This window comes from Myotis daubentonii, chromosome 6 (assembly GCF_963259705.1).
Source record: "Myotis daubentonii chromosome 6, mMyoDau2.1, whole genome shotgun sequence".
Classification (NCBI taxonomy): Eukaryota; Metazoa; Chordata; class Mammalia; order Chiroptera; family Vespertilionidae; genus Myotis; species Myotis daubentonii.
Genome location: NC_081845.1, coordinates 89,744,261 through 89,769,294, shown reverse-complemented (window position 1 = coordinate 89,769,294; position 25,034 = coordinate 89,744,261). Strand labels below are relative to the sequence as shown.

Sequence of the window (25,034 nt, the reverse complement as noted above, 5' to 3'; positions counted from 1 at the left end):
GCCAACCACGCCCTCCGCCGCCAGCCCGCTCCGCACACTCCGCACCTCAGAATTTGACTTCAGCACTGCGCCTCCTCTGAGTGTCCGTGTGCGTTTCTCTTTCCTCCTAGTTGTAGGACTTCCACTCAGCCAGCGTTCCTGTGGTTCTGGGTGATGTCCCAGCAGGTGCATTCCTGAGCAGGTTTCCGCTCAGGGCGTCGGGGAGACTGTGGTACCCACCTGAGCTGTCCGATCCAGTGGTGAGGAGCTGGGCACTTATCGATCCACTCCCGTCCCTTCACACTCGAGAGCCGCTCCTAGGGGAACACAGGGTCCCCTCCCAGTCAGAGAAAGCCCAGGCCGAGGGCGGATGGTCTTCCACGTGCTGAGGTCAGGCTCCCGAGCACCGCTGGCCATGACTGTCACTGTAATCTGCGTGCTGCCAGGCCACTGTGTGATGCCCCCTCCTGCATCAGGGTAGACTCTCCCTGAGGACAGACTGTCTCCACTTTACGGTGGGGGTGGGGGGCCTCATTCAGTGTTCAGTAGACACAGGAATAGATGTAATTTGGAGGTTGATAAGCTCTTAGTGAAGACCTAGTTCAGTCTGAATACTTTTCTTGCCTCTGATCTTCCTCTGTCCTCTCCTCTCCTCACCCTCCGCCCTGGCAGAGTAGAGCCTGCAAGTTGTTCTCAATAGCCAGCTCTCTCTCTCTCTCTCTCTCTCTCTCTCTCTCTCTCTCTCTCTCTCTCTTTGTGTCTCTCTGTCTATCCATCCATCTAGCCATCCACCTATCCATCTAGATCAGTGGTTCTCAACCTTCCTAATGCTGCGACCCTTTAATACAGTTCCTCATGTTGTGGTGACCCCAACCATAAAATTATTTTCGTTGCTACTTCATAATTGTAATTTTGCTGCTGTTATGAATCGTAATGTAAATATCTGATATGCAGGATGTATTTTCATTGTTACAAATTGAACATAATTAAAGCATAGTGATTAATCACAAAAACAATATGTATTATATTTGTGTTTTCCGGTGGTCTTAGGCGACCCCTGTGAAAGGGTCGTTCGACCCCCAAAGGGGTCACGACCCACAGGTTGAGAACCGCTGATCTAGATAGATATACACTTGGCCCTGAACAACACAGAGTTGAACTGCACAGGTCCACTTGCACGTGGATTTCCCCCCATAACTATCCCATTGGCCTTCCCGATCCCCAAGTTGCCCATTTGCAGATTCAACCAACAGCAGGTAGATATTCGTGGTTTTGATCTGTGGTTGGGCAGCATGGATGTGGAGGGCAGACTGTAAGCATCGTTCTACTCCGTTGTACATGAGACCTTAGCATCCAGGGATTTGAGCATCCCTGAGAGGAGAGATTCAAGGGACACAGATACCAGGGAACGATGACAGTTTGGGGGGAGTCAGAAGTTATTTACACGCGGATTGTTTTACTTTGAAGGGGTCAGCACCCCAGACCCTTCTGGTTCAAGAATCAACTGTATTTGCCTTCCTTTAGAGTAATAAAAGCCCCAAGATGTAACCTTGCCAGTGACTGCCTGGAATCAAAGACACTTTTCCCAGCCCCTTCAACTGCCCAGGTGTCTTAAGTCCTGGCCAATGGGTGGGTCTGACAGCCTTGGCCCTCAGGGTGTGTCCTTGCAGGAGGAGAGGCACCGTCTCCCCTTCCTGCCTGCTGCCTGCTGCCTGGAGTGTGGGTGTCAGGCTGGGGCTGGGGCAGAGCAGCACCTTGGAGCATTAGGTGGGAGCTGGGGACCAGGAGGAAGTGGCGGCCAGGAGAGCCCGGGACTGGTGCTCAGCAGCCACGCTCCAGCCCTGGTCCGAAACTCCATCTCGATTTTAGGACCCAGCCCTTGATCGCCATTGTGGTTTGGGGTCTCGTTCTTGTGCAGCTGAACAAACACCCTACAGGACACAGAGGTGACTGTGAGGCCCACTTCAGGGAAGAGGCGGGAGTGACCGGACTCCCCGGCCGTGGAGAGGAGCTTGCTGGAGAGGAGAATGGAATGGGGCCACTGGCTGTCTCCCTTCCCCTCCTGCCCCCATCCCTCCTCCAACCCTCCCCTCCTCTCCCCAGCCTCTACCTCTCCCCACTCTCACCTCCCCCTTCCCCTTCCTCCTCCCATAGACCAGGCCTCCTCTGGGCTTTAAGTTCTGTTCTCTCCCCAGGAGCTACTCCAGCAGAACCTCTTTCCCTTCGGAATGTTCCAGACATGCCCTGGACAGGTCCCAGTTCTTGTGGTGGTGGTGGGGGGGTCCCCTTTCCCGCCCCACTCCTCGTGGGCAGTAGGGGACGGGATCAGTGTCCGCTCAGCACTTGCTCCCACCCGCCCCCACCCCCGGCCCACACTATGTTTGGAGGTAAAATACCAGGAGACAACGCAGGGGTCCCAGGGAGCAGCCACGAACCATGGGCCCACGTTATCACGGGACACTGAGGCCTGAGAGCTCCCGTGGGGGCTGCAGGAGTGGGGCCCCCAGACGTCCCCAGCAGCAGGGCTCCACCACCCTTCCTTCTCGCCCTCCCCTCCCCCAAGCCCAGAGTCCCAGGGCGCCCTCCGGACAGAGCTGGGACAGGGGCGGCCTTGTAAGGAGGCACCCCTCGGAGTGGGTCTGTCCTCTCAGTGGCTCGCAGGTGTTGGGGTGACACTTTCCGGGAGGGGCCTGCTGGCGGGTGACCTTGGACGAGTCCCACGGCTCCTCGGGGTCAGTTTCCTCTGGGTGCCCGAGAGGTGGTGGTGGTTTGGCTTTCCTTAGCCAGGGCACCTGGGCGGAGGTCGGGGTACAGGGGTGGCGCTGGGGGCGCAGGGCCGCCCAGCATCCCCGGGTCCCGGACCGACGGAGCGCGCGGAGGGCTGCGGGGTGCCGGCTGCGGGGAGGAGGAAGGCCGGGGACCCGCTGGCCCCTCCCGCGGGCGGGGCGCCCCGCGCCGGCTCCTCCCCGCGCCGCCCGCCCGCCCGCCCGCCGGGCTCAGTCGCCGGTTCCGCAGGTGGCAGCGATGGCCCGGTCCTGAGCCCGCCATGGCCGGCGCCCCGGGGCCGCTCCGCCTGGCGCTGCTGCTGCTCGGGGCGGTGGGCAGGGCCGGCCCCCGCCCGCAGGTGAGCCCCGCGGGGAAGTGGGGGCGCGGCGGTCCCGGCAGGGGCGGCGGGACTTGGGAGAAACTCCGCGACCGCAGGCGGAGGGAGGAGGGAGCGGGAGCTCCAGGGAGCGGGGACTGCGGAGCTGGTCCTGGGCTGGGCGGACGGGGCGGCCTGGCCGGGGCGACCCTCCCCGCGCCGCGCCCGCTGCCCGGCCGCCCGGGCCCTGTGCGGGGCGCCAGCTGCCCCGCGGCCGCCCGCCGCTGACTTGGCGCCGTGTCTCCCAGACACTTTCCCAACTCCTTCTTCTCGGACCCGGGCCCGCCGCCCGGCCCGGGCTGGCTCGCCCCTCCCTGGCCTCAGCCTCTCCCCTGCGCCCGCCCCGGCCCCGCCCCGCTGCGCCCTGACCCCTGCCCGCAGTGCCACCCCCAGCTGCCCCTGGCTGGTCGCAGACCCTGAGACCCTGGGAAGGCGCTGGGGGCGGAGGGGGCGGGTGTGGGCGCCCAGCGCAGCCTTTGACTCATAGCCCCAGGGACCCTGCGGAGCTGCTCACTGTCCTTCCTGGTGACCTCGCAGGTGGAATTTGTCACACGCACACTCCCCCCAGCCCCTGCGGCAAGCAGGCTGGAGGCTCCTGCCCCCCTGGAGGCAGCAGGCCCCCCTACACCAGCCTGAGCCCCCTTCTGACCCCCTGGTGGACAACACACACCAGAGCGCATCCTGAGGCAGGCAGACACCTTGGCCTCCTCGCCGCTGGAGAGCAGGCCCCGGGGCGGACCGCTGAGGCCCCCTCCAGGGCCCCCCCTGTCTCCCTGCCTGTCCCGTCTCCAGCCCCGTGTGGTCAGCCTGCATTTGGGAAGGGGGCTGTCCTAAGACGCTGTGAGAAGCTTGAGCAGAGAGGAGGCACAGGCCTGTCCTGTGTTGGCAACTGTCCCTTCCATCGCCTCCCATTCCGAGCGCCAGACCCCACGAACCCAGAGCCGCGGGGAGTGCGGGTGCCTATACAGGCCTTGGAACCTGTCCCAGCACAGGTGGGAGGCAGGATGAGGGGCTGTTGCCCTGGTGGGGGCCTACTCCACCCCTTAGAATCCAGATGTAGACAGATGTGCCTCCCAGCTAAGGTGCCAGCCCATTTTCAGCCCCCAAGCTCCTTTCCAGATGCCCTCTGTGTCCCTGTCCCCCAGCCCAGCTACTGCCTCTGGCCATAGGAGACACCCCCCTACCTCCACCCCCCTCACTCCCACAGGCACACACAGCATCTCCCCCAACCCCTCAGCCAGGCCTTGGCTTCCCTGGTGCACTTCAGGCCCATGGCCTGCCTCTCCCTCACCTTCACCTCCTCTCCTGGGCGAAGGTGGGGTGGGGCTCCATCCTGCTCCAGGCCGGGTGTGTAGACGGGTTTGGATTCAGGGAAGAGGAGAGGTTCTGGAGGCTGCCTGTCTTCTCCCCAAAGTTCCTTCCTTTCCCCAGAGGAGACAGGCTCCTTGAACCTGCCCTTCCTTCTGATCCCCTCAGCCCTGGGCGAAGTCTAAAGCCCAATATCCTGGGGCCACAGCAAGGCTGGGGGCAGGGAAGGGCAGGGTGAGCCAGCTCTGAGCAGAGATGGTGCCGCCTGGGGCGTGCGCTTCTTGGGGGGCCCTGAGTATCCCTGGCTACCGTGGAGATGTGAGGGACAGGGACTTTGAGATGAGACCGCAATAATTGTGACAGCCTCATGTCTGCATATAAGATGAAAAGAAGGTAAATTTTACATTCTATTTTCTGTTCATGAGGTTGGCAAGACTAGTGTTACCCCCTCCAGGCCACTGATGGGGGCGGGGAGCTCAGAAAAGAAGGTTCCCTGTGTAAGGTGGCCCCACGGTTCAGGATCAGAGAGGAGCGGGGCCGGGCTGGTGCCCAGTACCTGGCTGCCCAGGTTGGACTGGAGGCAGGCCCCACAGGGAGCCCGCGGTCAGGTCCGGAAGCAGCCCCTGCAGGCAGGGGGGTGAGCTCTGAGGAAGGAGCCTAGGCCTCTCCATTGCTGCTGGGAAGGCCCACCCACCCTGCTCCTGGCCTCCCCGAGCCCTGTGAGGGAGCTTCTCTGCTGGGGACGGGGAGGCCTTTGACACCCAGATTAGAACCGGACAAACCTGGTTCACATATTGAGTCTATCAGCTGGTGATCTTGGATGGGACGCCTGACCATCCCGAACCTCAGTTTCCTCATCTGTAACTAGGGTCTGGAGAGCACGGAGACACTGGCACCTGAGGCAGCTTCGGCCACTTGGCAGAACTGACCCATTTGTCCTCGGGAATCGGAAGCCTTCCCCGAGGCAGCAGAATAGGGCTTGGAGAGGGGCTGTGGAGGCCCAGCTCTGCACCCCAGTGGAGGATGGAGGGAGTCCAGGGTGCACCGCGGTCAGCGTGGATGTTGTTCTGAGCTGGGCTCACTCCTGGACATGGGCCCAGGTGGCTGCCGGGGCAGGAGCAACCAGCAAATCACATCCTGCCCTCTGATGCCTTAGCTGCCGCCTGCCTCTATACACACGTGTGTGTGTGTGTGTGTGTGTGTTAGAGAGATACAGAGACATAGAAACAGGGAGAGATACTGAGAGACAGACCAGGGGGTAAGGGCTGTATGGGCCTGTTTCTCTGAGTGCTTGTACATGACCCTGTGCATGTGACAGTCTGTCTGTGTGTGTCACTGTGTGTGAGACATCTCAGCATGTGATTGTGTCTGACAGTGCATATGTGTTTGTGACCTCATATGTGATACTGTGTCTGGGAAGGTGTGTGTGTGTGTGTGTGACATCTTAGTGTGTGACTGGCTGGCTGCCAGGATGAGCCTGGGCGTGGGTGAGAGATAGAGTGCTTGTCACAGAATGTGTGGCTGTGTCTCTGTATGTATGTGTGTGACACTGTGAGTTGAGTATATGTCAGTCAAGGAACGTGTGTGTGTGTGTGTGTGTGTGTGTGTGTGTGTGTGAGTGTGTGTGTCTTGTGGGCAGTGCCTCAGCATGTATGAGACTCTGGGTCATCTCTCAGGAGGTAAGCATGTGCTGACATGGAGGGTAATGTATGTGACAGGGTATCCGTGTGAGGTTGTTGTGCATGTGAGAATGTGTGTGCACTATTCCTTTCCCTCCCTTTCGCTCGTGTATCTGGAGCCCTTTAAGACAACAAAAAGGAGGGGTGTCTAAGAGCCAGGGGCGGACAGCTCCACCCCTCCAGGGCACAGGGGCCAGTGGTTAGGGCCCTAGGAAGTGGCCAGAGGAAGGACCTCAGGGTCCTGGGAGGAGCCTTCAGGGAACAGAGCTGTCTTCCCAGCCCTCTTTCTTCTTTGGGGGGCCTCTCCCATTTTTCCCGCCTCAGTGGCCCAGAGAGGCAAGGTCTCTTTCCTCCTCCCGTTCAATCAAACCAGTTCCCAGGAGAGAAAAGAATCCAACGCACTTACTCACTGGGAGGAATGAAACCGTAGGAGGGATTTTCAGGTTAGCAGCCACTCTGGAGAGAGTGCCCTCCTGGGGCTCGGGGCTGGGAGGGTCCTTCCACCTCCATCCTTCCTCTCCGCCCCCTCCTCCTCACGCCGTCACCTCATGAGGGTGCTCACCTGCCTTGTCTTGCCGGATCTGTGCAGTAGCTCTTTGAGATCTATATGCCCACTTTATAGGTAAAGGAACTGAGGCCCCAAAAGAGTAAATATGCCCCTTCAGTCACAGCTGAGATCTAAACCAAGAGGACAGGGGTCCTGGTACTCTGTGACTCCCCGTTCAGTGCTCGCACACCACTCCCTCCTGGCACCCACTTTCTCACCTCCTGAATCTGAGAGACACCCCCTCCTATTGTAAACTCCACCCTCACTTGCCCTCACCCTCCTCAGAGAGATCCCATGAAGCCTGGCAAATCCCAGTTTTAAAAACTGCCAACCTGCCCACACCCAGGCCCGCGGGCCCCTCCCTCTGCCCTGTACTCTGGGCCAGCTCTGCTGCCCTGTGAGGGGCAGGCACCCTCCACTGTGTCCTCCCGCCAGCCAGCAGCCCAAGCCCCACCTCGCTGGCTTGGGGCGGGGCCTCGTGCCACGGGAGGATGCAGTGGGGCCGGGGCTGGTGGACAGGGCCTTGGCCCTCCTCACTGTTCCCTCCCTTGGACATGGAGTCCCCCGCGTCCCCTCTTGGCTGCTTGATCCTTGGGTGAAAGTATGTTTGCTTCCTGCTTTGGGGAGGGTGTTGATCCTAAAAGTGACGGAGGGGTGGGGCCCAGACTCCCCAGGAAGCCAGGCTGCTTGTTCCACTGCTCCTCCCACAAACAGCAGAAAGCCCGAGGCCGTGCCGTTGACCGGGCATTTTCCCTGCCAGGGACCGCTCTCAGCATTCACTCACCCATTCCTCACAACAAGCCTGGGTGGGGAGGGACTGTTGTTATTCCCATTTTGCACAGGTGAAAACTGAGGCTGGAGTTAAAATTCTTGCACAAGGTCACAAACAATTTATGGGGTTAATTAATTAATTCCATGTCAGGCCAGGTCTGAGCCCAAAGCCAGGCTGTTTACCCTCCACTGTGTTACTGAGTCCACCTGAGCACCTGGGCCGGCTGCCCGGGCGGCCCCCAGCTCTGCCCCAGGCCAGATCCTCAACTCTGTCCAGGTCCCGCTCTGGCCCAGGAATCCTCCTGAACCTCAGGCCACGGCTTTCCTCTGTTCCCGGAGTGTCAGTGCCCCTGCTCTGCACCCTGTCCCCGCCGGGCCCTTCGGCTGCAACACCCTCCCCACCACCCTTGCTAGCCCAGTCCCTTCCCAGCCACCCTCGGTTCATCCCCAGCTCCCAGTCTCCCAGGGCCTGGAGTCTGTACTGAGCCTGGCCCAGCCTGAGCCCGCCCACCACCCCTTCTCTGCCCTGTCCTGCAAAGCAAGGACCCACCCCACCCACAAGTGAAGGGCACAGCCCTGGCCTGGGGCCTCTCTCAGGCCAGAGCTGGGTCCTACATCTTCATCTACCCCAGGCCCGCCCATCCCCCACACCACCACCCAGAGCCTGGCACAGTGTGGCTCCCATAACCCCAGGTGGGGAGAGGCCCAAGGCCCAGTTAATTAGTCCTGGGAGGGGCCACAGGAGGGGTGTGAGCAGTATTTGGAGACCCCAAGATGGTGCAGGACCCCTGTCGTCAGGGAGCTCTATCTGAGGGGGACACAGGCCTGTTCTTATTTGTGTGTGTGTGTGTGTGTGTGTGTGTGTGTTCTCATAGCACTTTACTTATTTTTAATTATAATTGACATATGATACCATATTAGTTTCAGGTGCACAACATAGAGATTCAACATTTATTTATCTTCTGACGTGATCACCATGATAAGTCCAGTGTACATGATTGTAGCAATACTATTGATTATATTCCCTACACTGCACGTTATATCCTCGGGGCTTATTCCTCTTATAACTGGAGCCCCAGTCTGAGGGGAGACACGACCCTGTCCTCAGGGAGCCCCCTTCTGAGGGGGACACAGCCCTGCCCTCAGGGAGCCCCAGTCTGGGATAGAGCAGGTGACAGTCTGCCTGCGTCCGAAGCTCCCTGAGGTGGTGGCCAGGCCTTCATGGCCTGACCTTGGCCTTTAACCTCCCCACCCCCACCTTGAGACTTCTGGTCTCCACAGCTGCCTTGCCCCCAGTCCTTGGCCCAGACATACCTTCTGCCCCAGTTCCCAGCAGTGACCTTGCTTCCTGCCTGCTCTCCTCCCAGGAGTAGAGGTCAGGGGAACGCTCCCAGCCTCTGCCCTCCTGCCACCAGGGCCACCTGCCCCAGCAGCCCCACCTCCCCCACTGCCAGCCGCTGCAGGCAGGGCCGGAGCCGCAGGAAAGGGATTTGGAGGGTGGGGTGGGGCTAAAATCCTGCCGCTGTCTTTGCTGCTGTTGAGGTTGATTAAGGAATCATGTTATTTATTCATTTAACAAATACACTTGAACTTTGCCCTCAGAGGAGCTCCATCCTCCAGGTGGCCCATGTGGCCTCAGCACGCTTACTCCAGGAATGTGGCTGGGGCTCAGGCAGGCCTGGTCCCCTCCCTGGGGGACCAGCACATGGTACCCTGTGTCTTTTACGGGCCAGGCCGTGTCTTATAAACTCAGCTCCCTGTGGGCGGGATGCTCAGAAACCAGACCAGTAAGGCTGTGAGTTTCCAAAGCAAACGATTTTGATTTCAGCACACGTGTCTATGTTTGTGATTTCAAAAAGTGAAATTTTGTTTTAAATTATGTATAGATCCTAAATTTTACATGTGGGGCTCCCTGGTCATTTCAGCATCTGCAGCCTCTACATGAGGAATATTTATAATCTTGAGCCTGTTCAGGAAAAAAAAAAGAAAAGAAGAGGAAAGGAAAGAAACAGAGTTCCAAGACAAACCTAAAGGAAGCACATAAAAATGTTTGGAAGGGACCATTCTCACTTGGGTGGGTCCATTGGGGTCTCCATGCTAAAAGGACAGTTCCGTTACCTTATCTGAAAATTGAAACTCATGTTCCCCTGGTCACAGATGGGGGACCCCTCCCATCACAGGCCTGAGCTCCATGTTCTGGAACTTTGACCCCTTCACACCAGGTCCCCAGGACTCCCCCTCTCCAGCGATTGAAGATGAGCTGCATATTTGACCCGTGTTGTTATGTTAAAGGGGGACACTGGGGAGTGGCGTTGCCTCCCTGACAGGATTGCTTTGTGCAGGAGGGATTGAGTTACCAGCAGTGAGCCCCACCACACCCGTGCCCCCCAGGACTCCAGCTGGCCTCAGCTCTGCCCCTTCGGGCGCTGTGTGACCCTGACAGCGTCCCTCTCCCACTCTGGGCCTGTATTTCCCTTCTAGAACGGTTGAAAGTTTGAGAATCCTGTTGGCAGGCTGACTGGGCACTGGCAGCGGAGCCCTTGGCAGTCACAAAGCATGGGGTTCCCAGGGACTTTCTCCTCGGTGAGGTCAGAGGAGACCATGATTGACACCCATCCTCCCCTCCCTTCCCCCCACTCCTCCCCCAAAGCATCCAGTCAGGAGACACTTGATGGGCACTGCCACACATCAGACTGGGCACCAGTCCCTGGGGCGGACAGAGACATAAAAAAGTCCCCCTGAAGCGCCACTGGTTCCCTCCCCTTCTTAGACCGGCAGCACCTGGTGGAGTTCGGGGCTCCAGATCCCCTGGACATCCAGAAACCAGGTGTGTTGGCGGCGGGGTTAGAAGAGAGGTTGGCTTGAACCAGAGGGCCCCCATTTCTGCCCTCCCCCCAGGGTGCCACCGTGTCCCTCTCGGAGACAGTGCAGAAATGGCGCGAATATCGCCACCAGTGCCAGCGCTTCCTGACGGAGGCTCCACCCCCAGCCACAGGTGAGTCCAGGTGCCCCCCACCCCCTGCCCGTGCCTCGGGTGGGCATCCTTCGCCTCTGGGCCGCCATATCTGCCCTGTGCTTTGGGCGTTGTCTTGTTGATGTCTACGCCCCTTGTCCCGGCTTGGGCCCCTCAGGCCTTTCCATTCTGTGTCCTCAGCACTTCCCAGCCTGTGCAGGGACGGTAGGCCCACCGGCATATTTATCACAATGAATGTTTGGGGGGGACGGGGGTTAGGAGACCAATAGGCCTGGGTTCAAATCCTGACCCTGCACTCACAACGCAGCAACCTTAGGACGGTGAGAACAGTCATGTGAGCTACCATTCCCCCCTCGGAATGCAATGTATAAGAATAGTCCTGTGGAGACTGTTTATTGAGCACTTGCTGTGCTCCGTCATCTCCATGCCATGCACTCTGTGTCCCCACAAAGCCCCGTGGAACTGGGATTACACCCATCTTACAGATGAGGGAAGACAGACATTAAGCAGCTTGCTCCAAGTGCTGCTGCTAAGTGGCCAGGCCTGCTTGCCTGGCAAACAGCAGGTGCTCAGTGGAGTTCGCAGAGCGCGGGGTCCTGCCCCCACCAGCCCCGTGGTGGGGAAGTGCCTCGGACAGGCCGGGACTCAGGACTGTTCTCTCTGCACCCAGACCTGTTCTGCAACCGGACCTTTGATGACTATGCCTGCTGGCCAGACGGGCCACCCGGCTCCTTCGTGAATGTCAGCTGCCCCTGGTACCTGCCCTGGGCCAACAGCGGTGAGTCCCCTCCCCTGGTGTGGACCACCCTCCGGCGTCCAGGAGACTGGGGTGCTGTTGGGGTGGGGTGCACGCTGCTTCCTCTCCACTGGGTCACAGACTTCCTCACCCCAGAAGGTCTTTAGGCCTCCTTCTGGGTATCCTGCCAGCCTTTCCTTGGGGTGAGGGGCAGTGGGGGACATTGGGCGTAACTGGGCCTGAGGCTCTGCTGGCAGGTGGGGTGGGGGCAGTGTGGGGTCTGACTTAAGGAGAAACGTGGGCTCTTCATCCAGTAGTTAGGAAAGGAGCCAGGTGGGAACAGTGCTGGGGTTTCACAGAGGCAGCTTACCTAGAGGTGCCATTGCTCTGATGTATGTATGCATGCATGTATATGTGCTGGGTGTTGGTAGGTGCCCTGTACCTGGTGGTGGCATGTAGCCACCTCCTAACTCTTCAGGGCTTCGCCAGGCAGATGGACCCAGTGGGAGTAGTGGTGAGGGCATTGGGGAGCTGTCCCTAAGGCCTCCCAGCTCACTCCTGCCTGCAGGAGACACCCTGCATGGGGAAAGGTGTGACCAGATAAGTGAGGGGTCACTGGAGTACAGAGACCTACAGAGGCTGCATGGGGGTCTCTGACTGGAGGGGTAGTTAATGCACCCCCACACTACCCATCTATCTCAGGTGTCAGGGAGGTTAACAAAGACACACACCCTGCCTCCAGGAGCTCAGTCCCAATCAGGGGAGAAAAGACACTCTCTCATAACAATGATTATAGTCAGGGCCGATATTTATTGAGTACCTACTATGTGCCAAGTATTGCCTGAAAGCAGGGTGTTCATTTAATCTTTACTACTACCCCCTGGTTATGATTCTTGTAAAGATGAGGAAACTGAGGCCCCAGAAAGTTTAAGCTACTTGCTCCAAAGGATGTGGTAAACGGCAAAGCCAGGATTTGAGCCCAGCCTGTGATCTTACTAGTAACCACTGTGCCCAAGGGGACCTGAGACCAAGCAGAAACCAGCCCAGAAGCAAGTGTGAAAATGAGGCCCTGCCAGCGGCCTTCCTGGAGGAGGCGCCCTTTAGCTGAACATCAGCTCACCTGGCAGGGCCTGGCATGAGCCTCGCCTCAGCACTCAGGACTGAGGTCATATGAAGCCGCAGCAGGAGTCCTACAGCTGCTCTCCTTCTCCACCCCCAGGACACCACCTCCCTGAGGTGCACAGGGCGAGCCTGGCTACAAAGGGCCCTTCACATAGCACCTTGTGGCCTGTTGTAAGCACTTTACACACCTAAACTCATGTAATCCTCACAACAACTCTATGAGGCCAGTACTCTGATTGTCTTCCCATTTTACAGAGGCACAAACCGAGGCACAGAGATGCTGAGTGACTTTCCCAAGCTCACACAGCTAGTAAATAGAAGACCCAGGACTCAGTCAGGAGTCTGGCTTAATTGCTATCCCAGCTTCCCTGAGTGTGTGAGCATGAGCATGAGCATGTGCCTGTGTGTGTGTGTGTGTGTGTGTACACGCGTGGGTGTGCACATGTGTATTCCTGGGCATGAAGACAGGTGAGTGGCTGGGGCGTCTCCTGGCTGGGCACAGCTTGAGGGAGAGCAGTGAGCTGCCTGCCCTGTTTCCAGAGATGGAAAAGCCGAGTCTTACAATCCAGTGGTTGTGCTGGCTGCTGTTCTGAGCGGCTGTGTGAGCTGGGGGAATCCTCAGACCTCCCTGTGCCTCAGCTGGCTCACCTGGGCCATGGGATGGAGCCAGGTGATGGGTGTGTTGGGAGGATTGCAGGTTCTTGAAAAACGGCTGCTGTAAGTTTTTTTCTCACCCTATTTACCTCCCCCACCTCCCGGAATACCTCCCCGTCCCCTGCCTCCCAGAGGTTTGGGAGGCTGTGTACCGGCCAGCCTGCGCTGCGCCCTAGACCCCCCGGAGCCAGGCACCCGACAGGGCCCATCACTCAGCACAAGCTGCCCCCCCTCCCCCGCTGCCGCTGGCTCCATCCATCACCTTTAATTTTATTTGAGCAGGAAATAGGTCCTGGTGGTGCCCGTTTATGAGCGAACACAGTTTTATTGCTTTCTACACGAAGATAACGGCACAGCCCAGGCCCCTGCCAATCCCCGCCCCTCCCTGACTCCCGCGCTAATTCATGCCCCTTTTTGACACTCAGACTCACCCACGCTGCCTCCCCTGCCCCTCTCCCTGAGGTAGGGATCCGGAGACACCCACCCGGCTCCCGCAGCAGAATTGCTGCCTCTGGCCTGTCCTGGCCGCCCCCTGGGCAGGGGCTGGCACCGGGGTCTTCCCTCACCCCCACTCAGGGCATGTGGGAGCAGGAAGGGGGCAGTTTGGGATCTTTCTTGGGCTGATCAAGGGAGTGGCCAGTGAGTACGGGTTGGGGTGGGCAGAAGGAAGGGTTGTCTCAGGCGGGATCCTGGCAGAACACACACTCAGCTGGGATGTGGAAGAGTTTAGTGGGGGGTCACTTACAGAGGCTGGGCAGAGCTGGGGCCGGCAGGTACATAAAGCACCACGGACTACAGCCGAGGGAAGCTTAGCACCCCTGGACCCGAGTGGGGCAGGAACGGGGCTCTGGGGCCCCCATGACAGCTGGAGGTCGTGGTGACAGAGAGGCCAGCCTGAAGCCACCGCCTGACCCTCCAAATCAAGGCAGGAAGGGAGCCAGGGAGGAAACCCCCAGCCTCTCCCCCTCCCGCCCTCCTACCTTCTGCCGACACATCCCCTGGTCAAACCCAGTGGAGGTCAGAGAGGCCAGGTGATGCTGTCCACAGGGGTCAGCCTCTGGGGGGCAGAGCAAACCGAGGAATGAATGACCAGAGAAAGAACTACATTCAGAACAGCTAGGTCTGTGTCAGGAGCTGGGGCGGCCAGCGAGAGTCCCGCTGAGGGCTGTGTGAGTGTGTGAGTGTGTGCACTGGGCAGTAGGGGTGACCCCTCACCACGGGGCTGAAGAGGGCAGCTCAGCAGCCGGGAAGTGTGCTGAGGGAGGTCAGAGCCACCTCTCCTGCCCACGTGTGGCTTCCAGAGAGAGGTGACATCGGGCCTGGATGAACAGGCAGAGGAAGAAGGGGGAGGGCCGCTCACCCACACACAGCGATCTGCTTATTACCCATCATCTGGTCTCGTTAGCTGTAGCCCCTCCCGATCTCTACCTGCTTGTTGGCTCAGTTCTAATTACACGGGAGTCATAAAACGTGTTTAAAGTGGCCTATCACTCAGGTCTGGAAGCTCTGACAGGTGCCTCCCTTGAGTAGCAGCAGGGGAGCTCCCGCGGCAGGCCGGTTGCCAAGGGGAGACGGGAACGAACTTGGCTTTGGAGGAGTTCTGGCTAAGGAGGTGTCCTGAGCCCCAGCCTCAGTGAAGGGGTGCTCTTTGGAGAAAGTGGGGTGGGGGGGCACAGCAGCAGGGTCCCACGGGGACCATGTGTTGAGGGCTTCCTGTGCACGAGGCCCTTCACACGCTTTATCTCCTAATCCTCACCCCGCAGACCCGGGCAGGGCAGTCATTATGGTCCTGTTGACAAATGAGGAAACTGAGGCCCAGGAGGTCTGTTCCCGGTCCCGTGGCCGGTGGAGGCAGAACCGGGATCTGAACTTGAGTCTGTGAGGTTCAGAACCTGCCCTCCTCTTCCCACCCTCACCTGACCCCACGCGGATGCCTTCGGCCCGAGCCCCGCCTCTGACCTGCGCGCCAGCACTTTGGGGAGGGCCTGTGACCCTCCTCGGGGACCCCAGCTGGGCCTGTGGTCTGTGAGAGGGGCCAGGCGTCCTGCTGGCACTGCCGTTGCCAGAGCAGAGCTAATGGATTCATGAGCGGCTCTCCGCGGCCCCGCGTGCCGCAGCCACGTGGAAGGGCGGCTGTGAGCTTGATTACAGACACCGCTGCCGTTTCCGGGAGGGGAAGTGTTTAATTGGGGGTTTTATTTCCAACACCAGGGTCTGACTTAATGAAATATCCCTGGGCCTCCTGGCGCGGCCGGCTGCCTCCTGGTGTTGACAAGACCGGAGCCAAGCCCCTGGCTGATTTACCAGCAGCTCCCGGGCCAGATAAAGCTGGGCTGATAAGCAGGGCTGGGCCTGGACCTGCTGCACCCCCGGCCGAGATGGGCATCTGGGGACCACGGCCCAGCCAGGAGCCAGCCCTGGGTTTTAATATTTGCTGCTGCTGAAGGATAATGGACAGCCACCCTCACACAGACTGTCTCAGGGATGCGGTGATCCCTGACGCTCTGCCAGTAGCACCACAACTGTGCTCACACCCCCTCCCCATCCTCCCGTCCTCCCCGCTGGCCCTGAGCAGAGGGGGCGGCCGGCCTGGGGTCCCGCTGGCAGGAGGGCCTGCCGGGAGGACCCTGGATGTCGGCGATCGGCCTCGGGAAGGGCAGAGGAGAAACGGCACGTGGCCGTGGTTGACTCCTGGCAGTGCGTGTGGCTGCTAACTCTTGGCTTTGGAGGCAGAGAGCTGGGGTCTGAGTCCCGCCCCTGCTGCGCCCTGGCTGGCTGGTCTGGGGCAGGTCGCTTGGCCTCTTAGAGACACTGTCTCTCCGCCCGCCAAATAGGATGAACTGTGTCAGGTGGTTGTGACGCTCAGAGGTGTCGGGGGCACACAGCAGGTGCTTGAGACAGGTTCTGTGAGTGCGCAGCCTGCAGAGTGGGTGTGCAAAGGGGCGTGATGGGCGGGCTCCAGCAACCGTGCAGTGCCAGGCCCTGAGCCCGCGGTGGCGAGTAGGTATCAGCGGGGTCAGGCTCCCGCCGGCTGAGTGCTGGGTAACTGGGCGATTTGGTGATGTATGCCCCAGGCCGTGTCCTCTCCCTTCCTCAGCCCCTCTGCTTCCCTCTTTCTCACTCCCCTCCACCGCCCCCCCCCCCCCACACACACACACACGGGCTGCCAGAGAAGGCTCTGGCATCAACCCCACTCGCCATGAGGTGAGAGCCCAGATCCTGGCACTGCTCTGGGCTTATCTACCACTGGTTTGGCCAGAAAAGGACTGGGCCCCCTAGTGAAGGGTTTCAGGCATCCACCCAGCAGAGAGCAGATGCATTCGGGGCCTGAGACAGGCTCCCCAATCCTCTGCCCCTGTCTTGCCTGGTTCTGCATCAGGGGTGCTGGGACAGGCTCTGCCGCTGCCAGAAGTCCCACCTTTAGGCTTCAGGCTTTCCGGGTGAAGCCTCTTAAAATGCAGGGTCTTCTGGGAGCGCTGCTGCAAGCTGACGCGCCTCACTGTGCCAGATGCTGTCCCGGAGAGGGACCTGGTGCAGGGTTTGCTTGTGGCAGGGGGCAGGGGAAGGAGAGCCAGCAGGGAGGCTGCCCGGGGTGCCCGGGGGCCAGCTAGGGAGGACAGGGCCTGACGGACAGCCTGCAGGTGCCTGGCAGGGCGGAGAGACACTGTCCTAGGCCCTACACTGAAGGTCTGCACTCACACGGTGGGCGGGGGGAGGGTGTGCACCAGCAGACAGCCCAGGCCTAGGCCCCTCCTGGGCCCCAGCAGGGAGGCTGGCCACGCCCGCAGACATGGCCTTTATTCCACCTCCACCAGGAAGCCTGCCCGCCCTGCCACCCGGAGCCTAGGCGCTCCCCCCCACGCGGCTCTGCCTCCCACGGCTGGGGAAGCGGGGCTTTAACATCTTTAGGGTTTTAACATCTTTTAAAATTTGTCCTGGCTCCAGCTTCTCTCCTGGGTCCCCCTGTGCCACCCCTCTCCTCCCCCCCTCATTTTGTCCCACTTCCTGCCCCGGGGTCAGACTCATTCTCATGGAGCAAACCTGTGGCCACAGGCCCCGCATGTCCCCGGGGAGGTGGGCAGTGTAGCGTGGCCGGCGGACGGACTCGGGGTCCTGATGCCTGGATGTGAAGGAGGCACTGCTCGTCTGGGCCTGTGCGCGATCTCTCTTGGTTTGCATTTGTGCTCTTCCTTTCTGACCACATTTTTGGCTTTTTTCCTGTGAGTCTTATTAAAGCCAGGAAATGTGCTTCCTTCCTGCTTCAATGGGGCTCCCTGAGGACAGGGCCATGTCTCCCCTCAGACGGGGGCTCCCTGAGGACAGGGCCGTGTCCCCCTCAGACTGGGGCTCCCTGAGGACAGGGCCGTGTGTCTCGCTTCTTCTCAGCCCCTCACTGCCCACTGGTTTCCAGGCCTGCTCTGCCCACAGAGTGTTGGGGGGAGGTGGGCACTGAGCCTGCGGATCAGAAGCCGCAGCAGGTGGCTGTGGGCTGCCAGAGCCACGGGGGTCACAGCAGACCTGGGAGCAGTGTGACTGAGGCGGAGACAGGGGCCTGGCAGTGGCTGGAGTCGTCTCCTGGCAGGCAAGGCTTCCTCCACCACCCTGCTGCTCAGCCAGGAGGAGGGGCTGAGGGCGGCGGCGGCCCCGCCTTCGTGACCGCTTCTCCTGTCCTTGGGCCAGGTGGGCACCTGGCAGGGCAGGAGGCCAAGTGTGCGGGCGTCTGCGTGTGGGTGGGTGTGAGGCGTTACTCACTCCCAGAGGCCCGTCCTGGGGGCGTGGGCAGCCCCGGGGGCCAGAGGACGAGAGGCCGTGGCCTCGGCTCAGCCCCGTGTCCCCGCCCAGTGCTGCAGGGCCACGTGTACCGCTTCTGCACGGCCGACGGCCTGTGGCTGCACCAGGACAACTCCAGCCTGCCCTGGCGGGACCTGTCGGAGTGCGAGGAGTCCAAGCGCGGGGACAGGGTGAGTTGGAGATGGGGGCTCCCAGCCAGCGAGGGGTAGCAGGTCCCCGCGTCGCTGGAGCAGGGCCCCGGGCCCTCGGGCTGTGGGGGGCTGGGCCGTGGTCGTCTCCTCCATCGCTCCGGGCGGGAGCTTTGCACACCGTGTTTCCTGGGCAGACGTGGTGCGTGTTCACCTCTGGCCTTGGACCAGGGTCCTGGGATCTGGAGACCCTCTGCCTGGGTTATTCTCTTTCTCCGTTCTGGGGGCCCCACGGTCCCATGGGAAGGAGGGGTGTGGGAGGGACGTCCCGGGGCACCGCAGGCCCACGCGTCCCTGTGTGCTCACAGAGCTCCCCGGAGGACCAGCTCCTGTCCCTCTACATCGTCTACACGGTGGGCTACGCGCTGTCCTTCTCCGCCCTGGTCATCGCCTCCGCCATCCTCCTGGGCTTCAGGTGAGAGCCGGCCCGGGGCCCTGCCGCGTCCTAACTCCCTCTGCGTCCCCAGATGGAGGCAGGGGCGCCGAACCAGAACCACACACAGGCAGCAGGTTCTTCTCCTAAGCGGTGGTTCTCAACCTTCTGGCCCTTTAAATGCAGTTCCTCATGTCGGGACCCAACCATCAAATTATTTTCGTTGCTACTTCATCACTGTCATGTTGCTACTGTTATGAATCATCATGTAAATATCTGATATGGGGTGGGGCCACAACATTAGCAACAAAGAAACAGAATTTCCAGAGGATGAGGCCCAGAAATCAGGATTTTAAAAAGATTCCCAGGTGATTCTGATGTGCAGCCAAGGTTGAGAACCACTGCTCTAGACTCTCACCGCTTTTGTAAGTATCTGTAAAAATATACAGCCAGAGTATTGCTTGCTTTTGACGACATGCTGGACATATATTCTCCCGCAATGTTATTTTTGGCCTGACAATGTTTTTGTGAGATTCACTTACGTTGAAACAGGTACTTCTTCGTTCCTTTTAACTGCCGCTGTGTGCCGCATTGTGTGGTGTGGCACAGTTCATTTACCGCTTGTCCTTTTAGTGGGCATTTGAAGTTTTCCTCTCCTGGATTATACACCTGCTACAGTGAACGCTCTTACCCATGACCCCTTGTGCCTTTCTCGGAGGGCACATACCTCCGAGCGCAGTCGCCTGATCTGAATAGCGCGTGCTTTTGCAAATTGATCAGGTGTGGTGAAGTCGCTTCCAAAGTGATCGCACCGGTTTGCCTTCTCACCGGTAATAAATGAGAGTTCCCTTCCCTTAATGCCCTCGCCACTATTTAGTATTCTCAGGCTTAATTGTTGCTAATCTAAAGTGTCTGAAATATCTCATTATGATTTTAATGTGCATATCTCTGATTCCCAGAGAGAGCCGCGTTTTTTATGTTTGATTCTGTGAATTGCTTGCTCGTAGAATCGCTTACTTTTTATTGGCTTATTTGGCTTTTTCGTTTTTATCTTAGGCATTCATTACATATTCTGGATACCAATGCAGGAAATGTCTTCTCTTAGTCTGTGGTTTATTACTTTTTTCCCCCCACTCACTCTGGTGCCTTTTATGCACAGAAGACGTCAATTTTAATGGAATGAAATATATTAATTTTCTGGTTTTATTGATAAAATTTATCAATAGATAACAAATAATTTTGTCACTTGATTTAAAATGTATCGTTTTTTTCCAAAGACCAAATTTCATTATGGTCTTGTTTGAGAAATCTTTCCTTATCTCCTGGGGTCATGGGTTTTGCTCATTCCTTATGGTTCTTTGATGTGCCTGGAATTTGCTTTTGTCTCTGGTGGAAATAAAGATGAATTTTCCTTTCCCATGTATACATATAGTTAATTGTCTCAGGACCACTTACTGCCAGTCATCCTCCCCCCCCGCCTTGGTTGCAATGCCGACGCTGCCAGGCAGCAAGGGCCACCGGTGGCTGGGTTGGTTTCTGTCATGTTTGTTGGTCTCTCCATTTGTCCTTTTGCAATACCGTGGTGCCTTAGCTACTATATATTCATTAAAAATCTCTGTTCAGTTGTAGCAAGGACCCCTACTTTGTGGTCTGAACTAACCTCAGCCCTCGCCTCTTCTTTAGAAGTTTGTAAATTTCATTTTTAAAAACCAACACCGTGGGAATTTCTGTGATAGTCATATTGACATTATCAATTAATACGGCGAGAATTGACGTCTTTAGGAGAGTGAGTCTCTCTGTGAATGTGGTATACCTTCAGTTAATTTAAATCTTCTTTAATGATTTTAGCAAGTTTTATTCCTCCTAGCAATCTTGCCCATGTTATGTTAGACTTATTTCTAGCTAGTCAATTAAGAATATTATAAGTGCATTTTTAAATTTTACTTTTTAATTGTTTGTTGCTGAAGTACATGAACATACATATCACCTTGCTGAGCTCTCTTATTAGTTCTGATCATTTATGTGTCACGTGTCTTGGATTTTCTATGAAGATAACCTGTCATCTATAAATAATAACAATTTTGTTCCTTTATTCTCAAATCTATTTTTTTAAAAAAATCCTCACCCGAGTATATGGTTTTGCTGGTTTTAGAGAGAGAGGAAGGGAGAGAGAGAAACATTGATTGGTTGCCTGCAGGGATCAAACCTGAAACCCGGGTATGTGCCCTGGCTTGGAATCCAACCCATGACCCTTCAGTGCATGGGATGAGCCACGCCAACCAAGGCTTTCCCAGTTCTTGCACACTTTTCCCTTTTCTTATTATAGTGTCTAGGGTCTGTCGTACAAGGTTGAATAGATGTGATGATAGCTTCTTATGTCTAGATGACCCTTATTTTTTTCTGATTTTAAAGGGAACACTTCTAAAGTTTCTCAGTTAAGAATGATGTCTGCACCTGGTTTGGGTAGATAGCCCTTATTGTGTTAAGAAATGCGCTCGTATTTCCAGTTTGTAACACGTTTTTACATGAAAGGATATTGAAATTGTATCCAATACTTTGGGAATCCTTACCACGTGCCCTGTATGGCAGCCCCGAGGCGGGTGAGAAGGAGGCCCTGCCACCAAGAAGCGAAGTCCCCACTGGCGGAAATGGTCCTCGCACCTTCACCGCTTGGGCCACACATGACTTTGTAAAAAAGAAGATGCCACAGACAGAGGACAGAATGGGGGTGGGTGGGGGTGCAGTGACCACGCAACCGAAGGCTTATGGAGAGGCAGGATTTGAACTAAACAAAAGGGTTGTCAAGGTTGTGGGGAGACGGGCATGCTCGGAGGGAGGACAGGAGCAGCCCAGAGCCGGAACATGCCCCGTGCCCCGGGTGTGCTAGCCTGAGAGCCGGGGGTTGCCGGCCGTCTTGCCAGAGGCCCTGCTTTCTCTCGCAGACACCTGCACTGCACCCGGAACTACATCCACCTGAACCTGTTCGCCTCCTTCATCCTCCGAGCACTGTCCGTCTTCATCAAGGACGCGGCCCTCAAGTGGATGTACAGCACGGCTGCCCAGCAGCACGAGTGGGACGGGCTCCTCTCCTACCAGGTGCGTGGTGTGTCCGGGAAGGGCCTGGGGAGGGGCAGGCCATCGGTGGAGGCTGGTGTCCCCCATCCCAACCGGGCCTGGCACAGAGAAAGGCCAGAGCTGCCCAGGCCAGGTCCTCAGGGAACCCCCCCCGCCCCCCGTCTGATGGGAGAGGCAGTCCATCATGGGCCCCCCCCACCCCCCCGCCAAGGAGACACAGCCCCTGCCCTTAGGGAGTTCTCAGTCTGACACGGGGAGGGGTCCCGAGAGGCAGGGGCCAGAGCTGTTGTCCCCCGGGACCCTCCCTCTGCCCCCAGGACTCTCTGAGCTGCCGCCTGGTGTTCCTGCTCATGCAGTACTGCGTGGCGGCCAACTACTTCTGGCTCCTGGTGGAGGGCGTGTACCTGTACACGCTGCTGGCCCTCTCGGTCTTCTCTGAGCAGCGCATCTTCAGGCTCTACCTGAGCATAGGCTGGGGTAAGGCACCGCCAGCCATCACACCCCCACCCCCACCTGTGGCATGGGGGGGGGGGGGGGGCTCAGCCGCTTCCACTCCTGCCTCCAGGCTCCCCCATGAAGCCGCCTTGGTGCTCAGAGCACACTGCTGGGCTGGGGCAGGGCCCCTGGGTGACTCTCTCTTGGGAACAGGGCTTGCTGTCCATGGGTTAGGGTTGCCCTCCCTCCTTTTCACAACCCTCCCCCTTAATGGAAGCCAAATCCACCACGTACGCCACAGCCCTGCACTGTCCTCAAATACCCCCGCCCCTAAGGCCTGCCGGGACGGAGCCCACACCCGCCAGCCCTGGGCAGCGAGGCCGGGAGGGAGAAGGAGATCCTGGGCCTCAGTGGGGTCACTGGGTGGGCAGAGGGCTGTGGCTCTGTCACAGAGGAGGCCGGGGGTCGCGGAAGCCAGCTGAGGACGGTGGACCGCGGATGCGCCTGGAGCCCAGCCGGAAATGTTCTGGCCAAAAAAGTTTGCCGAGAACCACTGTGTCTTTTTTTTTTGCTGGAACATTTCTGGTTGTGCTTCTGCCTCTCGCCACGTGGGATCCCGATGAGAAAGGGGTGGGTGGGGCAGGGGCTGGGACCCCAGCAGCAGCAGCCCACAGCCCCCACTCACCACCGAAAAACAGATGCAGCAGAATTACTCCGGGGGCCCACCGGCGCCACGGGGATGCAGCGGAGGCCCTGCCGCCTGGCCTCCCGGGCCTGCGGGTCCCTGCCCCCTGCCCCCTGCCCACTGCCCCCTGCCCCCTGCTCCCTGCCCCCTGCCCCCTGCCCCCTGCCCACTGCCCACTGCCCCCTGCCCACTGCCCACTGCCCACTGCCCCCTGCCCCCTGCCCACTGCCCCCTGCCCCCTGCCCCCTGCCCCTGCCCACTGCCCACTGCCCCCTGCCCCCTGCCCACTGCCCACTGCCCCCTGCCCCCTGCCCCCTCCCCTGCCCCCTGCCCCCTGCCCACTGCCCCCTGCCCCCTGCCCCCTCCCCTGCCCCCTGCCCCCTGCCCCCTCCCCTGCCCCCTGCCCCCTGCCCACTGCCCCCTGCCCCCTGCCCCCTCCCCTGCCCCCTGCCCCCTGCCCCCTGCCCCCTCCCCTGCCCCCTGCCCCCTGCCCCCTGCCCCCTGCCCGCACCACAGGGCCCCCCTCCACCAGAGCTGCGTCCATCCGTCCACTCCTCCCTCCCTTCACTCGCCCGCCTCAAGCTGCTCTGACCGCTGCTGTCCCGACTCCCAGGGACTTCCACTCAGTCACGGCCACGCTCCTTCTCGAAGGCCCGTCCATGCTGGCTCCTGGCCCTGGGCCTTTGCAAGGCTGCCCGGTGCAGTCCACCCCTCAGGGGGCCACGCAGGTTGGCTGGCCACCCTGGCTCTGTGCTCTCTCACACTCCCCTGCTTCTGCTGGTGTTCCTCGGCCACTCGGCTCCATGCAGCCCAGTGAAGAAGGGTGCCTCTAAGGGGCAGTAGTGGGGCCAGTGTATTGAGGGCACTGAGGTGCAGATGGGGCAGAGCCTCATGGGCAGGGCCAGCCCTGGAACAGCCGCCTGAGTCCCGGGCTCTGAGCCCCCCTGTCCTGTCCTGCCCGGCACTGTATCTCCTCCAGTCCCCTCTGCCCCGTGCAATATGCTCAGGCCTCTGCACAGGTGGGCCCCTGGGCCTGGACCCTGTGCTCAGCTCCCTGCTCCCGCCTCCCACTCCTCCAAGGCTCAGCCCCTCCCTGCTGAGCCGTCTGCCCTCCTTGGCCTCTTTATCCCACTAGGGCAGTCAGGCCCGGGCAGCTGGAGAGCCTGTGGAGAGCTAGGGTGGGCCAGTGCGGAGAGCGCTGTCCTCAGGGAGGGGGTGGTGATGTCCATTCTGGGAAATAGCATCAGCACTGGGAGTGCCCGTCACCATGGCGACCTGTGGACAGGAACAATCAAAGGGACGCTGTGGTGTGTGCAGAGGAGGGGGTGAATGGGGGAGGGTGGGTGGGGACACATCGTGCCCTGAGGTCTCGAGTGGGAAATGGGGGAAGGGTGCCAGTCTTTCCACCACCTCACTCCCCAGCCCAGGGCCCAGGGTCTGAGGGGCATAAGGGCTGGACCTGGGGTACCCCCCTCCCCAATCAGAGCATCCTCTTCTTGAGGAATTGAGATATGGAGAGACAGAGAGAGACAGAGGGACAAAGGCAGAAGGTCAGAGAGAGTCACAGAGAGCCAAGCGCCCCGCTGTGATGCCAGGAGGCCTGGCCCTGTTGGCAGGCTTGGGAAACAGCAAGCAGCTACTTGTGTGAGCAGAAGAATTAACGTGGGGACTCCAGCACAGCGGGGGGGGGGGGGTCCTAGAAGGCATGCCCATGGGCGGCCGGGCACCCCTAACCCCCAACCCCCAGGAGCTGAGCAGGAGGAAGACAAGTTGGACAAGGGCCCCATTACTTCTTGGAGCTGGTTCTCTTCTTAATTCAAGCTTTCTCTGCAGTCTGTCTTGTTGATTTTCTAAATGGGAGAGAGATGAAGCCAGCAGGGAGTGTGTAATGTTTGCACTCGGCAGAGCTGTGCCTGTTTTTAAAAAGGCTTTGTTAGGAGATGATGATGAATGAATGAAGCCCTGTGTCTGGTATCATGAGTGAACCCCAGCCCTGGAGTGGGGTCTCTGAGAAAAAGAACAGCATGTGGCCGGGGTGCCCCAGAAGGGCTCTTGGAGTTGACATGTACTTGCCTGGAGAGCTTCCCTTCTCTGAACGCTGTACTGACGCCCTCATCATCCATCCATCCATCCATCCATCCTCTTCTCCCTGAGCGTCTTCTGTGCTGGAGCCTTTGGGGGCATCTGTGCCTCGTCCTGTCTCCTGAAAGCCTGTTATTACAGCATCATGATGCTGAGAAGTCTATTGTGTTCAAATAAATGGCCAAGAGGAAGCTATCCGAGGAAGCTGTGGGCTTCTCTGCTTCCCCCATGCCTGTCCGCAGCTCCATGCACAGCAGCTGCAGACATGCGAGCCACGCGGCAGCTTCTATTGAGTGGACAGCACATGATGAGGACCTGGATGATGGTGCAGGAAAGGCTGTGAAGTGCATCCTGCCCTGGAAGCGGGCTCCTGGGGGAGACCCCCCAAAGTCACACGTGCATACACACGGACCCCCCCCCACACACACACACACATACAGCTGTGTCCACACACCTTACTATGCACCCTGTTGCCTGTCTCAGACACCCACAT

General features: G+C 59.0%; 1 protein-coding gene across 1 annotated transcript in view; it reads left to right on the top strand.

Annotated features, from left to right (window-relative positions):
• Positions 1–2,984: 2,984 nt before the first annotated feature.
• The window catches only part of GLP1R (glucagon like peptide 1 receptor), a 30,824-nt gene continuing 8,774 nt past the window's right edge, over positions 2,985–25,034 (top strand). The window contains exons 1-7 of the mRNA XM_059701794.1: positions 2,985–3,103; positions 10,325–10,421; positions 11,071–11,178; positions 17,755–17,873; positions 18,200–18,306; positions 21,207–21,360; positions 21,657–21,816. Coding sequence (XP_059557777.1) covers positions 3,026–3,103; positions 10,325–10,421; positions 11,071–11,178; positions 17,755–17,873; positions 18,200–18,306; positions 21,207–21,360; positions 21,657–21,816 — 823 coding nt within the window. The 5' untranslated portion in view covers positions 2,985–3,025. The remainder of the gene's footprint in view (positions 3,104–10,324; positions 10,422–11,070; positions 11,179–17,754; positions 17,874–18,199; positions 18,307–21,206; positions 21,361–21,656; positions 21,817–25,034) is intronic.